This window comes from Salmo salar, chromosome ssa12, assembly GCF_905237065.1.
Source record: "Salmo salar chromosome ssa12, Ssal_v3.1, whole genome shotgun sequence".
Taxonomy (NCBI): Eukaryota; Metazoa; Chordata; class Actinopteri; order Salmoniformes; family Salmonidae; genus Salmo; species Salmo salar.
Window position 1 is genome coordinate 65,726,582 of NC_059453.1, and position 15,505 is coordinate 65,742,086.

The window sequence follows — 15,505 nt, forward strand, 5'->3', positions numbered from 1 at the left end:
GAGTGAGAAAATGAGAGAAGGAGGGGGGAACATGTGACTTGAGCATGAGAGGAGAGTAAAGAAAGGGAAAGTGATTGAACTCTAGAACAAGCTCAATCACTTTCCCTTTCTTTACTCTCCTCTCATGCTCAAGTCACATGTTCCTCCCTCTCCCCTCCTTCTCTCATTTTCTCACTCTCTTCTTCTCTCTCTCTCTTTCTTTGCACTGGTTTATGTGTCCATAAACTATGTGTGTGAGAGAGAGAGAGAGAGAGAGAGACAGAGAGAGAGAGAGAGAGAGAGAGAGAGAGAGAGAGAGAGAAAAAAGAAAAAGAGAGAGGGTATGGGTCAAAGAGATGGATAGATTGTGTGAAGGCGTGTGTCCATGCGTGCGTGTGTGTGAATCAGGGGGTGGGTGCATTAGTGCATGTCAGACAGCAAAGAGAGCCGCAGTTATCTAGGAATCTGAGTCAAAGGAACTTCACTAACAGAGACAGGGAGAGAGAGAGAAAGAGAGAGAGGGAAAGGGAGCGAGCGAGAGAGTGCAAGAGAAACTGAGGGAGAGAGCAATAGGAAAGAGAGAAGTGGAGAGGATGAAAGAGGCATACAGATAGAAACACAGACAGAAGAAGAAGTTGAAGTTAACACAGAAATAGAAGAAGGTTATGGGAAAAGTGTGGAGGGACACCATCAAAGGCTTCAAACAAAGCATCAAGCGGAGAAGAAACCCATCAAGAACAACAAAAAATACACAAAAGAAGAGCGTCACTAAAGACGTGTCGGCACCCAAGTCCAACAGCTTTAAGGTGAAAACCGGTGTCAGGGGGGACAGTAAACGGAAAAACACAGAGGTGTAGTGTCTGAGAGACTGGATTCTGTCCCGAATTCTGCCAGATTTTCAAATTCTTTTAGGAGTCTTCCCATGTTTCCATTAGGCTCTCTCGGCGTGCTCCCCCTGCTGTCCCTGTGTGTAGGGGCCATGTTGTCCCCCCCGGATGCACCTCCTGCCTGTCCCCACTGCAAGGACAGTCTGGTGGCCGCTCCACCTGCGAGGACAGGGTCAGGGGGGTGTGAGGGACGCCCCGGGATGGCAAGCTGCAGGGTGGCGGTCGCCCCCCTGGCTGCCTCTGACCCCCCTCTGAGGGTGGAACACAGACATGAAGTTCGACAGGTTCAGCCCGAGGTAAGTTTCATCACGCACCAGGTCAATCTGAAGTCATTTCCTGTGCTTTTCCCAGTAGAATGAGTGCGGTATTGATATAACTGACTCCGGTATTGTACACGCCAAACAATGATCATTCTGAGCTGGGTGGCACAGAGGAAGGCCTGGACAATGTTTGTTCTGTAGGGGTGATTAGATACTGCTGGGGTAGAGTCTCTGAGTCTGACACGCCATGTGCCTCTGGTTTAAATGGGGGTGAAGTTTAAGCTGTTGAAAAAGTGACTATGGACATAACATCACTCAGCCAATTGAAATGGAATCGAGCCCAACTCTGTAGCATAGTGGTATAGATAGTGACTGGTGCCTTTAGCAATAGTGTTATGGTATGTGGGGGCAACAGGTCCCTAGTCTCGGGATTAGGGGCACCACATGACAGACGCTTTCCAGGGATAACAATCAACAAGGGAGTCAAATTAGGCCTGGGTTTATAAATGTCCTCATCATATGGCTCTGCTGAGCTCATGCAATGACAGGTGTTCCACTGACATGGCTAGGAGTGATGGAAGTGTAACTGAGTGATTGAGTCTGTGGCACTGATCCATTTTGCATGCCTTAGTGTCGGTTCGTGTGTGTGATATGACTGTCAATGATGGTGCGTGCTTGTGTGTGTGTGTTTGTGTGAGAGAGAGGGAGAGAGAGAGCAGTGTGACTATTGTGTATGTGTGTGATGTGAATGCTGCTGTATGTGTCTGTCAATCCTGGTGTGTATAACACGCATATGTTTTGACTGTAATGCTAAAGTGTTGTCTCTGCAGTCCAGGGATGTGTCGGAGCGTCTGGTCCAGTTGCAGCGCTGTATGAATTCCCTCCAGGAGCCAGGGGTCCCCAGGGGCCGTGTAGGCCAGGGAGGGGACACGCTGGGGGCCATTCTGGCTCTGATGGCTGCAGTACTGACAGAGTGTGACCTACACTGTCACAGCCAGGCCCTCAGGGCTATGGCCAGGCGACTGGGTGAGGAGCATGGCCAACACACACACACACTAGTGATGTGCAGTTTTGCGAACGATTCGTTCTTTTGAACAACTCTTTTTACTGACTCGAGAGTCATGATTTGTTTCTCTGAGTGACTCATACATTTTTGTCTTCGTTTGACCTGCTGGCCGCAATGAGTCCTACTACAGCAAGATTAATACACACTCCTCCGGCTCAGCGGCTCCCATTGAGATAGCGTCTGTAACAACATGGGTAGCGCCAGTGAGGCTATAACCCATAGGAATCCCCACCCAGTATACTACTTTGATTACTTTAAATGGCGGAAGCATGGTGGAAGCCTTCAATGGCGCTTAACATGCTAAAAAGACCTTTTGGCCACTAGATGCTTCAATCATTATTTATGGCGGCTCCAGAGATGTGCTCTGACCAACAACTGTCTGTCATATGTGTAAGAACCGACGCTGGAGTATAGAAGCAGGTACGGAGAGAGAACATTTAATATAGCACAGCCATGGCTCAGGACAGGACTAGCGTCAGAACCGGGTAACACAACGACATACGACAATTAATGCTGAAGCGGGGAAGAGAGCTGGTGAACAGACAGATATAGGGGAGGTAATAACACAGATGATTGAGTCCAGGTGAGTCCAATGAATCGCTGATGCGCGTGATGAGGGAAGCAGGCGTGCGTAATTATGGTGGCAGGAGTGCGTAGTGCTGGGCAGCCTGGCGCTCGAGGGAGAGCGGGAGCAGGCGTGACAATATGCGGGCAGGAAAATAGATCCCGAGAATAGAGAAGAAAAATATGTTTGGGCTGTTTGTGTTTTTATCACCCTCACGGCATTCAAGCAATGCATTTCACCAAGAGTCGTTTACAATGTAGTCCGGTTGCGGACGCTATCAGACCTCATTTCAAATGTATCAACCAATAATCGTATTTGTATGCCTAGCAATCAACAAATGTACGTTGTTTAAAGCACATGTTTAAAAGTCTCAGTCCCAAACGATGGCTCCAATAAGCCCCTTATGGTGAACGACTTTTGAACGAGAGGCTTGTAGATTCATGACTTTCGAGTTTTCAGTTCATTGTTCGCCGGTGGGGGGGTCCTGCATGCTCTGGGCATTACTGACTCAAATCAACAAAATTTGTCGAAAAGATCAGTCAGTAAAAAGAGCCGAACTTCACATCACTAACACACACACACTTAGTAAGGCCTGCTCTGTGTCGGTCAGAGGTGAATGTTAGGAATGTTAGGTTCTGTGTGGTATGAGTAGGGCAGATAGCTCACGGTATCTCACAACCACCATATAACTTCTACAGCAGATCAGAAGGATGAGTCCTCAATCTCACACACAACTTCTTCTTTGTCGATGTGTTTAGAGGGGGCAGCGGTTGGGAGAGAGGGAGAGAAAGACCTGATACTACTGTTGAGGAGCATCACACAACACCCTCCAACAGGTGAGAGTGGTGTGTGTGTGTGTACTGTGTGTGTGTGTGTGTGTACTGTGTGTGTGTACTCTGTGTGTACTCTGTGTGTGTGTACTCTCTGTGTGTGTGTACTCTCTGTGTGTATTCTGTGTGTTTACTCTGTGTTTACTTTGTGTGTGTACTCTGTGTGTGTGTACTGTGTGTGTACTCTGTGTGTGTGTGTGTGCACTCTGTTTGTGTGTGTGTGTACTCTGTTTGTGTGTGTGTGTATGCGTGTGCGTACAGAATATACAGCTGTAAGAGCGTGAGTGTGTGTTGCAGTGGTCCCCTCAGCGAGGCTGCATCCTCAGGACTGTGCTGAGATCTATCGTTTGGGGATCAAAGAGAACGGAATCTACACCATCCAACCTGACCCACGCAGACCTGCAGTGGAGGTACCTCCTAATACTTACACACACTGAATGCAAACAACCTGTATACTGTATATGTGTTATGTCCCATCTGTAGAGCTTGGAGGGGAACATACAGAGAGATAAAGAGAGTAAAATATAGTATGGAGTTTACAGATTAGAGTAGAAACTCTCATTGTGTAACATCTCTCACTCCTCACCCCCTTTACTCCCTTTACTATATTGGCAATGATCAGGCAAACTTCATCATTATTCTCTGATGTAAATGTGACCGATGTCTGATGTCCAGGAGTTGTGACCTTTGCACCCTCCTGCCCCAGGCAGAGTGTGACATGGAGACAGCAGGCGGGGGGTGGACAGTGTTCCAGCATCGGCGAGATGGCTCGGTGGACTTCAACCGGACGTGGCAGGAGTACCGCGAGGGTTTTGGTTCCCCACAGGGAGAATACTGGCTGGGGAACGCAGCGCTGCATGCGCTAACCAACACTGGTCAACACCTGCTGCGTATACAACTCGAGGACTGGCACCAGCAGAAACGCCAAGCCACCTACAACACTTTCAGAGTGGCAGCAGAGGCACAGAGGTAATGGAAACACACAAACACACACATACACCGATGAGCAAACAAGGATACACACAAATTAAAGAGAATATTTGCCTCAAAATCAAAGTTTGAAAGTATTTGACAAACGACAACAAAAGTGGTATAATGTCGAGATCAGTTCAGGTCCCACGGCATCTGAATGGGAAGATAGGGACGGCCTGAAATCAGACTGTGCCGATCTTTCCCATTCATTTGGGATTAAGGCATGTAGCTGGATCTACACAACAGGTGGAGTAGGACGTGGACTCATTTTAACATTAGAGCTCTTTTGAGGTCTGAAAACATCTGACAAATGTAGATTTTGGTGTGAACGTATCTCTTTAACATGGTGTTAATGCTGTCTCTCCTTCTCCCAGGTACCGTCTGACAGCACGGGAGTACTCTGGTGACGCGGGCAATGCCCTAAGCTACAGCAAACGCTACAACCATGACGGCCGAGCGTTCAGCACCAACGACCGTGACCACGATCGCTACACGTCAGGGAACTGTGCGGAGTACTATGGTGCAGGCTGGTGGTTCGACGCCTGCCTAGCGTCTAACCTGAATGGACTCTTCTACCACGGGCGCTACAGCGGGCTGACCAATGGCATTTACTGGGGCACCTGGTACATCCTGACAGACAGTCACAGCGGTGAGCGCTACTCCTTTAAGAGTGTGGAGATGAAGACACGCCCACGCAACTTCTAATGAAGACTGACCTGGGAGCTAGTAGATAGACATACCCAAACATAGACATACCCAAACATCATTATTTTTCAGGAGATGGCCATAAACAATAACTGGTAATGTTGCGTAGTTATAGAAAGGTCTGGATCTCACCTTTCGGTCATTTAAAAAAAAAAATTGCTGAGATATACTCACTTATGAGGACACAAGCTCAATTACATAGTACAAATATTATGAAAATATAAAAAATAATTAGTTTTTTTTTTTCCCAATTTAACAAATTTCACCTTTCCTATAACTGTAAAATAAATGATCATATTTAGTGACAATTTCATCTAACTGACGACAGAGACATTTCTCCTGAAAGTCCACTTAGCAGATCAAAGACCCCATTCAAATGTGCAGACTCATTATAACTTCAGCTTTAAACACAAAGGGATTTTGTCTGTCTGTGATCAAGAGAATGTGGTCTTGTTTAAATTCTATGAAATGATTTAGTATTTTTTCATGTTGAGATCTCTAAATCCGGTTGAGAATATCACAGCTACATGAACCACAATTGTTGGGTACGCTAGACTGTTACTGTTCATATGCCGCCTCCCAGGCTGGGCTCTGTCACTCATAAGCAGAGCGAATCGATTCTTTGTCTGGATAGGCCAGACAATGTGACACGTCCCTCCCTATGCAAATGTGGGGTCTGATACCTGACACTTCAAGTCAGCTCCGTTGAGAGAGTGGTAGCGCAGAGTAGACAGATCGGCCTTTCTGACATTATAAGGCACGGGAACCTACGACATTCACAGAGCGCTTTGTACCCCAAAATCAGTTGGAACATGTCCCGAACCGCTCAAAGTCCCCTATATAGGGGACTTAACATCTTCAAATTAAAACATAGGCCTACTACGCAATACTCTGAGCCACAGTACTGTATATGTAAATCTAGCCTGGTTCCAATCTGTTTGTGCTGTCTTGCCAACTCCTATAGCCATGTCACTCCAGACAATATTGGCAAGACCACACAAACAGATCTGGGACCAGGCTAGGGAAACCCTAATCTGGCTGCAGAGTGTGTGAAGGTTATTATTACTCAGCTAATGACTGGATGTTGGATTCACTGGATAATGTTGGGATAGTGAGCCATTAAATCAGTTTGTCCAGGTGTAAATATGGTGCTAAATGAAAAACTGGTCAGATGACTCTATCCTTATCAAGTCAAATCAAAATCAAATCAAATGTATTTATAAAGCCCTTTTTACATCAGCAGATGTCACAAAGTGCTTATACAGAAACCCAGCCTAAAACCCCAAACAGCAAGCAATGTAGATGTAGAAGCACAGTGGCAAGGAACAACTCCCTAGAAAGGCCAGAACCTAGGAAGAAACCTAGAGAGGAACCAGGCTCTGAGGGGTGGCCAGTCCTCTTCTGGCTGTGCCGAGTGGAGATTATAAGAGTACATGGCCATTAAGGCCAGATCGTTCTTCAAAATGTTCAAACGTTCATAGATGACCAGCAGGGTGAAATAATAATCACAGTGGTTGTAGAGGGTGCAACAGGTCAGCACCTTAGGAGTAAATGTCAGTTTGCTTTTCATAGCTGAGCATTTAGAGGTCAAAAGAGAGAGAGAGAGAGAAAGAGAGCGAGAGAGAGAGAGTTAGAGAGAGGGGGGGATGGGATGAGAGAGAGAGAGAGAGAGAGAGAGAGGGTCGTAAACAGTAGGTCCAGGACAAGGTAGCGTTTCTGATTAAAGTGTTGAAATTGAATTACACCATTAACCAGCAGAATCTGTGACCCTAAAGGCTCATGGGCTCCTCACCCCTGCTTCATTTGTATTATCCATCATTCAAGTCATATACCATGCAGCATCTTTTTGTTTTGTGAGATTAAAACAACTGTAAAGTTTTCATATATATGTTATGCAAATCTTTCAACAAAAATGTAATCTAGAAATGTGTATTAACAATCATGCCTGTAGAGAAATTACTCTTGAAATAAATTGCTATGACACGTAGAACCAATGACTTCATTATTGTGTCTCTGAAAACAGTTTATAGGTGTTGTTTTGGTGTTATTGACGGTAAACGCCAGTTGAGTACAGTACTTGACCAAAGAGGACAAGCACCTCTTTTAATTTTTCACCTGTATTTCTAGGTGAAAAGGTGTATAGCTTCAATAAGAATCCCAACTTTACTGTAAAACGTAGACATTCCGAGTTACACGGTGGCTGCTTCTCCTGTCCCCCATCCCCCCTGACTGGTGCCAGCTTCACGCAGAGGGGGGTCAGTTATCAGTTGGGTGATACTCAGACCCTTCCAAACCATGGCCCGATAACATGATAATGTACTAATGTACAACAGAGGGGCAACCGAAAGCCAACTCAGCACTCTCTACCCACAGACCTCCAGGCCGCTGTGTTCTGACTCCAGCTGTGGGATTGCTCAGCCAAACCCGAACTGTGCTTCTTTTGAAATGATGCTATGACACTCAACAGAGAACAGCTCAGGTTTGGTACCACCCACACATAACCTGTAACAGCTTTCACGCTGTCCCACACCAAAATCCCACACAATCATGATGGGTATTAGGGGCACGATGAAGCCTACCTTGGTAGCTCGCTCACTCTCTGGCACACAGAGCGAGAAAGAGACACACACACGCAAATGTACACACGCACACATACTGACCTCTGGCTGTCCTCTGGAGTTGGCGTCAGACGGGCGGCTCCCTCTCTGGCTGTGGTTCACAGAGCTTTTCTGGGAGTTTAGAGTGCGTGTGTGAGCACTGTCTGTGTGCAGGTGTGTGCAGGGTGTGTGCGGGGTGTGAGTGTGTGCGTGTGCGTTGGGGATGGTGAGGCTATGTGGTAGTGGTGGGTGAGGGGGTGTGTAAACTGCTGTTCCCATTTTAGCAGCGTTCGCGACGAGCTGCCAGTCTGTCCAACAAGTTCTGAGTGGCTAATAATAACCCCGGGAGGGTGGGGGGGGGGCAAGGCGGAACTCTGATGTAGACAAATGGACAGAGAGCAGGCAGACTCCCAACCAGCCACAGTATTTCACACACACTATCCATGCACACACACTGACAAGCACAAACACATACTGCCTGCAGCAAAGCAAGCACACACACTGTCCTCAGAATAGCAGACACTATATGCAGTAAAGCTCAATAACTTGTACAAATGACCACACTGTACTTACTAATAAACACTACTTCCAGAAAAGCACACACTCATTCATGCTCATGCACACATGCACACACACACACACACACACACACACACACACACACACACACACACACACACACACACACACACACACACACACACACACACACATGCACACACACACACACACACACACACACACACACACACACACACACACACACACACACACACACACACACACACACACACACACACACACACACACACACACACACACACACACACACACACACACACACACACACTCTCTCTCTCTTGAATGGGAGGTGAATGATTCGCTTGGCTTAATAAAAACAAGCCTTTATTAGAGATGAAAAGGCTTCAAGCTGGCTTCTCCCCTCACAGATGTAGTTTGATCATACCGCTTCAGTTATCATTATCTCTCTCTTACACACACACACACACACACACACACACACACATAAATTGTCCCAGGCATTTCTAACACACTGGCCCATGTTTTCCCCTGAGGCCCTCATTACCCTGCTAAAAAAAACAGCATAGACCTGGTTATGCTGGTCATCAGAGGTCTGTGCACCGCCCTGCAGCTAGACCATGCTGGTCAGACAAGCTTGCCCAGCATCAGTTGAAATTTCTGTTGGTCTATGCAGTTTCTTTTCACCATGGTAATAGCTATAGAATGACAATTTTTGGAAAAACCCTCAAGTAAGACAGGCCGACTGGACAAAAAATGGACCAGGCCATCTGCCATTTGCCCTAACTGCCCTATGACCAGTCCACCCTTCACACACACTTTCCTATAATGTCTCTTTTGTCATATCATTGACTGACATTTTGGGCTTTATTGTAACTTGATGTGGGATAAGAGACAATCTACCCCCTTGTGGTTGGATATATAAAGAGAGAACTGTTGATCACTGCAGCCAGGGTTGAGTTAGAAGGGTTAAAACTAAAGCAGGCATATTGTCCTTTATGTTGTGGTGGTCGAATTGGTGGTTGACCTGCCCCCCCCAAAAAAATATAATACATGTTTGCGATGGAAAAATGCTTTCAGTGTAAACTTAAATCACTAAAACCAAATAGAAAGTATGTAGAAAAGATAATGGCCCTATACATTTTTCAATAATAGCCTAAAATCTTTGAGAACTTACACTCAACAAAATAAAAGCTAGACAATCAGACCCTCAATGATTTTGTTATAATGTTTGAGAATAAGAATACAGCTTTAACCATGTCAAAATACTTAGAATTGTAGGAAATTAGCTTAAAAACCTCATTATTGAGGTTCATTATTAGTGCTGACAAACTCAGATCTGAACATCTTCAGTTAGGATCAAAACCTAAGGCAAGTTCACTGTCACTGACACAATCAACAGTATATAACGTCAAAGTAGATGTAGTGTGATGGAGTTACAGTATTGTTCAAGGGCTATGTTTTGTGGGCCGGCAATCATTTTTTAGGCTCACAGAGTCAAGTTGAACATGGCAAAACTATGCCAGAACACATGGCTGTGGAATACTGCAGAAGTTAAGAGAACAATGTCACTCAGTAACTCCTCATACCTGTAAGCATCTCTCTCCCCCTATCCTCCCATCAGTCTTTTTGACATTGGAGGAACCGAGGGCCCAGGGCTGTGTCACCACAGTATCCTGACACAGTGTCTGGAGTTGGGTGATAGTGAGGGTGCTGGAGGGCGAGAGGGGGCCCAGCAGGCTGAGCTGCCCAAGGGCCGGAAGCCCAGCCTGGGCAGCGGTTAGTCAGCAACATCCCCCCTGAGAACCGCCATGCACCCCTGGGGGAAGTGGCACACGTGACCCGTTCCATTTCAACAGCCCTGGAGCACAGAGTACACAGTGTATTTACGAACAACAACCTGTCTCACCTCACTTCGGCACTGGTACTAGATAGACATTGGGCAACAGTGACCCTGAGAGTCAGCAGACAGGTGCTTTCACAACCCACTCTTCTCTGGTTCTGTGCCAACATTACCATGGCAACCTCAAAGCACTACTGGTGATGTTCAAGAGCGTTATATGACCAAGAGGCACTCAGTGTTACTCTTTTTCTGCTTTTCCCGTATTAGATACAACCTTTTGGGAACACATGGTACAAGTCTACAATCAGTTGGCCCGTTTAGTTGTGTAAAGTTCAAATACCGTAAAACAGAAAGACTGTTATGCAAAGAGATCCAACAGAATGAAACTCATCCTGACCCAAACAGGCCCAATCAAAGTGGGGGCCTGGATTTGGAGCAGGACTGTGTATCCAGCCTTCCATTAGGGCCGTATCCTGACACACGCAGCAGGTCTGAACACAGTAACCCCTAGAGCAGATCTCAACACCAGATGGCAGCGTTGCCTGGGGGTTGACGCTTGAAGTTGAGAGACGGTTCTGGAAAAAGAATCTCTTTCTGACCTGTACTAAAAAGTTCATCTGGGAACAAACTAGGCAAAAGCCTAAAAGATTCACAAGCGAACACACAGAGGCAATGTGCAGCTACGTGCAGAATCACAATGTGTGTAAGCAAGGTCTCCGTCACCAGACAATGGATATTGTGTTTTGTAGGAACATAAATAGTAAGGTAACATACAGTGCATACAGAAAACACAAGTGTGTATAAGAAGCACATTGTGGCGGAGCAGAGCGGAGGGGGACAGGGGACGTGATCAGTGCCCCTCTATGGGAATAAGAGGCTGATCCCACTGCCCTGGGATTTGACCTCATGATTATTCCATCCTCTATGGTTCTCTGGCTGTATCATATATCCTACAGTGGAGGATCAGCTTAGTATGATACCATTCTATAGCCATTGCACAGAGATATGAAGAGTATGTGGGGACAGGAGTTTTCAAATCGTTTAGTGCTGTGAGTCATTCCACTCTTGTTACCCTCCAAATAATCTGTACGGTAGAGTGCAGTTCAACCACAAAACACAGTGGGTCCTAATGTGATCTTTAGCAACTGTTGAAAGTATGTAAAACGTATGAATACTGAATAGCCATATGAAAATTATATGACAATAGCTGAGGATGGCAATCCCACATTCACTCCTGTAGGACTAGAGTTTAGACTTGAGCTAAGCTTCTGCTGACCTGAGTCATGCTTTACCTTATCTCAACACTTGGAGCAGCAGATCCTGGCCTACGGGTCATTTGGGGCACATAGAGTGAGGGGCTAGTAAGAGAGAGTTGTGACATGTGACTCAGAGTCTCTGGGCTGCTGGGCTAGGTCACTTCATTTCCTATGCTGAGGCATAAAGGCTTGGCGCTCAGCTACAGGGGCAGAAGAGGGATTGCAAGGAAAAGATGAGAGTGAAAAAGGGGATAAAGAGAAAAGAGAGCTCAGTAAGTGAGAAGCTGCAGTCTCTTACTTTATCCCTTTATGATCTTTAATGTGTAAAGATCCCTACGAAGGGATGCACTCTGGACCCAATGTAAGGTGAGGTGAGTGAGTTTGGGGGAGGGTGAGAATGTGTGTGTCGGCGGTGGGGTGGGGGGGTTAGTAAGGCGGAGGGGGGGTTAAGAGTCCGTTAGGGGCGACCCTCCCTGACCACCAGCCCACTGAGAGGGGACGGGATGTGTCTGCTAATAATACCGGGCCTGCGGCACACCAGAGAAAGACAGGGTTCCGTTTGAAACCGGATCCCACCAAAACAAGTGTATCCTGATGTGGTAAGGAGAGGGGTTAGGGGAGGGAAGGAGAAGATAGAGGGCGCCGTGTGGCTGGCCTAACTCTCCTTCTTTTCTCTGTTTCTAATGCTCTCTCTGTACTCACAGGTGGGTTGAGTGGAAGAGAGGGGAGGTGCGGTGGAGGGGCTTTTTTTGTGAGGGACGGTTTGTTGTGTAATTGGTTGGTAACCTCAAGCAACACCTTCTCAAATCAAATGTGTAGGCGTGCAGTGTATCTCCAACCACAAACTCCACACACGTACTGTATATGAAGACAACAGTAGATGCCATAAATGTTGTACACACTAATAGAGGGTGAAAGGAAGGAATTTAGTCTGCAGAATGTGCTGATTTGCTCTCCAATAATCCAGTGCTCAACTGTCATCTGTCACCTTTACAAGAGAGAGGAGGAAAGGGTAGGATGAGGATGAGGCAGAATCTAATCCTCATATCAAAGGGATGTCACACCTTAATAAAACTGCCCTGAAAGTCACAAACAGATACACACAGAGTGTTAAGTTTAGTTTATTCATTTGACCATTTTAAAAAACAAGCACATAAAACTAGAAAAAGCCACACATGCACATGAGTTAAAGCATGGAGGATAACACACAATAAAGTCTGGGACTTATTTCCATTGTTAAGTCATGGAGGATAACACACAATAAAGTCTGGGACTTATTTCCATTGTTAAATCATGGAGGATAACACACAATAAAGTCTGGGACTTATTTCCATTGTTAAAGCATGGAGGATAACACACAATAAAGTCTGGGACTTATTTCCATTGTTAAAGCATGGTGGATAACACACAATAAAGTCTGGGACTTATTTCCATTGTTAAGTCATGGAGGATAACACACAATAAAGTCTGGGACTTATTTCCATTGTTAAATCATGGAGGATAACACACAATAAAGTCTGGGACTTATTTCCATTGTTAAAGCATGGAGGATAACACATAATAAAGTCTCGGACTTATTTCCATTGTTAAAGCATGGAGGATAACACACAATAAAATCTGGGACTTATTTCCATTGTTAAATCATGGAGGATAACACACAATAAAGTCTGGGACTTATTTCCATTGTTAAAGCATGGAGGATAACACACAATAAAGTCTGGGACTTATTTCCATTGTTAAAGCATGGAGGATAACACACAATAAAGTCTGGGACTTATTTCCATTGTTAAATCATGGAGGATAACACACAATAAAGTCTGGGACTTATTTCCATTGTGGTCTTCTTGAGACAAGATGGCTAGGCAAGATCAAACACAGTTGAACACAGTATGACTGCGAGATAAGAAAAAAAGAAGAAGATCTATCTCATCATTGCAGTTACATCATAGGGGTCATTCATATGGGCACAGAAGACATCAAACAGTATTTTTAAAGCTGCCCAGAGAGGACGCTGTTTTTATGGGCTGAAGCAACTCATTCCACTCTGTGGCTCCGGTACACAAGAAGGTACCTTTCCCAGCATTACTCATGAACCTGTATAAGCACACATTAGCAACACCTGATCTGGTGCTGTGGTTGTGTGCATCCCTAACATAGGAAAAGTAACCAGTCAGATAACTAGGTGCAGAACCATAAATACTCCTGTAAACCAGACCCAGTCTAATCTGGGACACCCTATCCTCAACAGGTGTAACCGATGTGAAATGGCTAGTTAGTTAGCGGTGGTGCGCGCTAATAGCGTTTCAATCGGTGACGTCACCCGCTCTGAGACTTGAAGTAGGGTTGCCCCTTGCGTTGCAAGGGCCGTGGCTCTTGTGGCGTGATGGGTAACGATGCTTCGGTGGGTGTCAGTTGTTGATGTGTGCAAGGGTCCCTGGTTCGAGCCCAGGTTGGGGCGAAGAGAGGGATGGAACCTACACTGTTACACAGGCAGCCAGTTGAGTTCCTGAAAGCAGCTCCTGCCTATGTGAATAAGTTGACTCACCTTCAATACTACCCTGATCAGCTTATTCTGGGCTATCTGGAGCTTCCCCTTCAGAAGCTTAGATAAGCCCCAAACCAGGAAGTACAAGCATAGTCAAAATGACATTGAACGAGGGCAGTGGCTAGCACTCTCATGAAGTCCTTATCAAGCAGCTTGGACTTTCTAGCCAAAACCTTAGTCCAGGCATTAACCTTCCCTAGCACTTTAGTGACCATGCTCACACGCCGCAAGCTTCGTTCAAAGATGCATCCCAGGTAGCTAACAGAGGTTTCAGTAGTCAGCATCTCACTCCCTAACTTCACTCTGATTTCAGAGGACCTACACAATTTAGGTCTGGACCCAAAAATAATTGCCTCAGTTTTATCAAAGTACAGAGATAGCTTATTACCGACAACCTCTTTGCTAATGTCAGGAAGCTCTGGGCTAAGTATGCGCTCCAACATAGTTTACCTTTTATGAGACACCAGTAATGTAGAGTCATCCGCATAAAGGAAAAGGCGGCATGAACAAGTATCTTTCATATCGTTTATATACAGTAAAAACAGTAGAGGCACAAGCACGCTCCCCTGCAGAACGCCACAACTTACTGGTTTTGACTGAGACAGTGAACCATTAACCTCTACCACTTGCTCTCTACCTGTCAAGTAGGACTTCACCCAGGCTTGTCAGAAGGTGGGTGTAGCTGGTGCATGAAGTCAGGCGCAGGAGAGCAGAATGAGTGAGCAACTTACTTTACTCAAAATAAAGGCACAAGGTAACAATACACTTGACCAACAATAAACGGTAATCAATTACGCACGGGTGAAAACAGCACCCATCCAAATACCAGGAATAACGTACCGAAGGAACATAGAAACAATCACGCACAAAAACATGGGGGAAACAGAGGGTTAAATACATGAACATGGAATTGGGGAATGAAACCAGGTGTGTAGAAAACAAAGACAAAACAAATGGAAAATGAAAGGTGGATCGGCGATGGCTAGAAGACCGGTGACGTCGACCGCCGAACGCCGCGCGAACAAGGAGCGGGACCGACTTCGGCGGAAGTCGTGACAAGCCTAGAGGGATACTGCTTAACCCCAGTGCCTCCAGTTTGGAGATTAGGAGACAGTGGTTAACTGTAGTTTAAGTAGTACCATTCCACAAATATTTCCCTCATCAATCTATTTCCTGATGAAGTCAGTCAAGTAAAGTATACACTCAGTCGGGGTCTCAACTTATTTTTGAGAGTTAGAATAGTAGAATACACAAGGTGCAAGTTCAACATTTGGTTAAGTTTTGCCAGTCACTGACAGTCATTTAGCCATGTCAGCTAAAAAAACATTGATTGGTAAGTTAGTCTAGCCAGTTATCTAAACTTGTAGTAATCATGGCCGAAAACAAACCGTGCATGCAGGGCACACGCCCAGGGGCCCTGACCACCAGGGGGGCCATATTGATTTTGTTAGTCACTCTCA

General features: G+C 45.8%; 1 protein-coding gene across 1 annotated transcript; it reads left to right on the forward strand.

The window, feature by feature from the left end:
* The first annotated feature begins 281 nt into the window (after positions 1–281).
* LOC106565551 (fibroleukin) lies at positions 282–6,637 on the forward strand. Its single transcript, XM_014132809.2, has 6 exons — positions 282–1,162; positions 1,957–2,152; positions 3,516–3,593; positions 3,885–3,997; positions 4,294–4,556; positions 4,934–6,637. Exons 1-6 carry the CDS (start codon positions 902–904, stop codon positions 5,262–5,264), a joined length of 1,242 nt encoding a protein of 413 aa, XP_013988284.1. The 5' UTR covers positions 282–901; the 3' UTR covers positions 5,265–6,637.
* Positions 6,638–15,505: the final 8,868 nt, after the last annotated feature.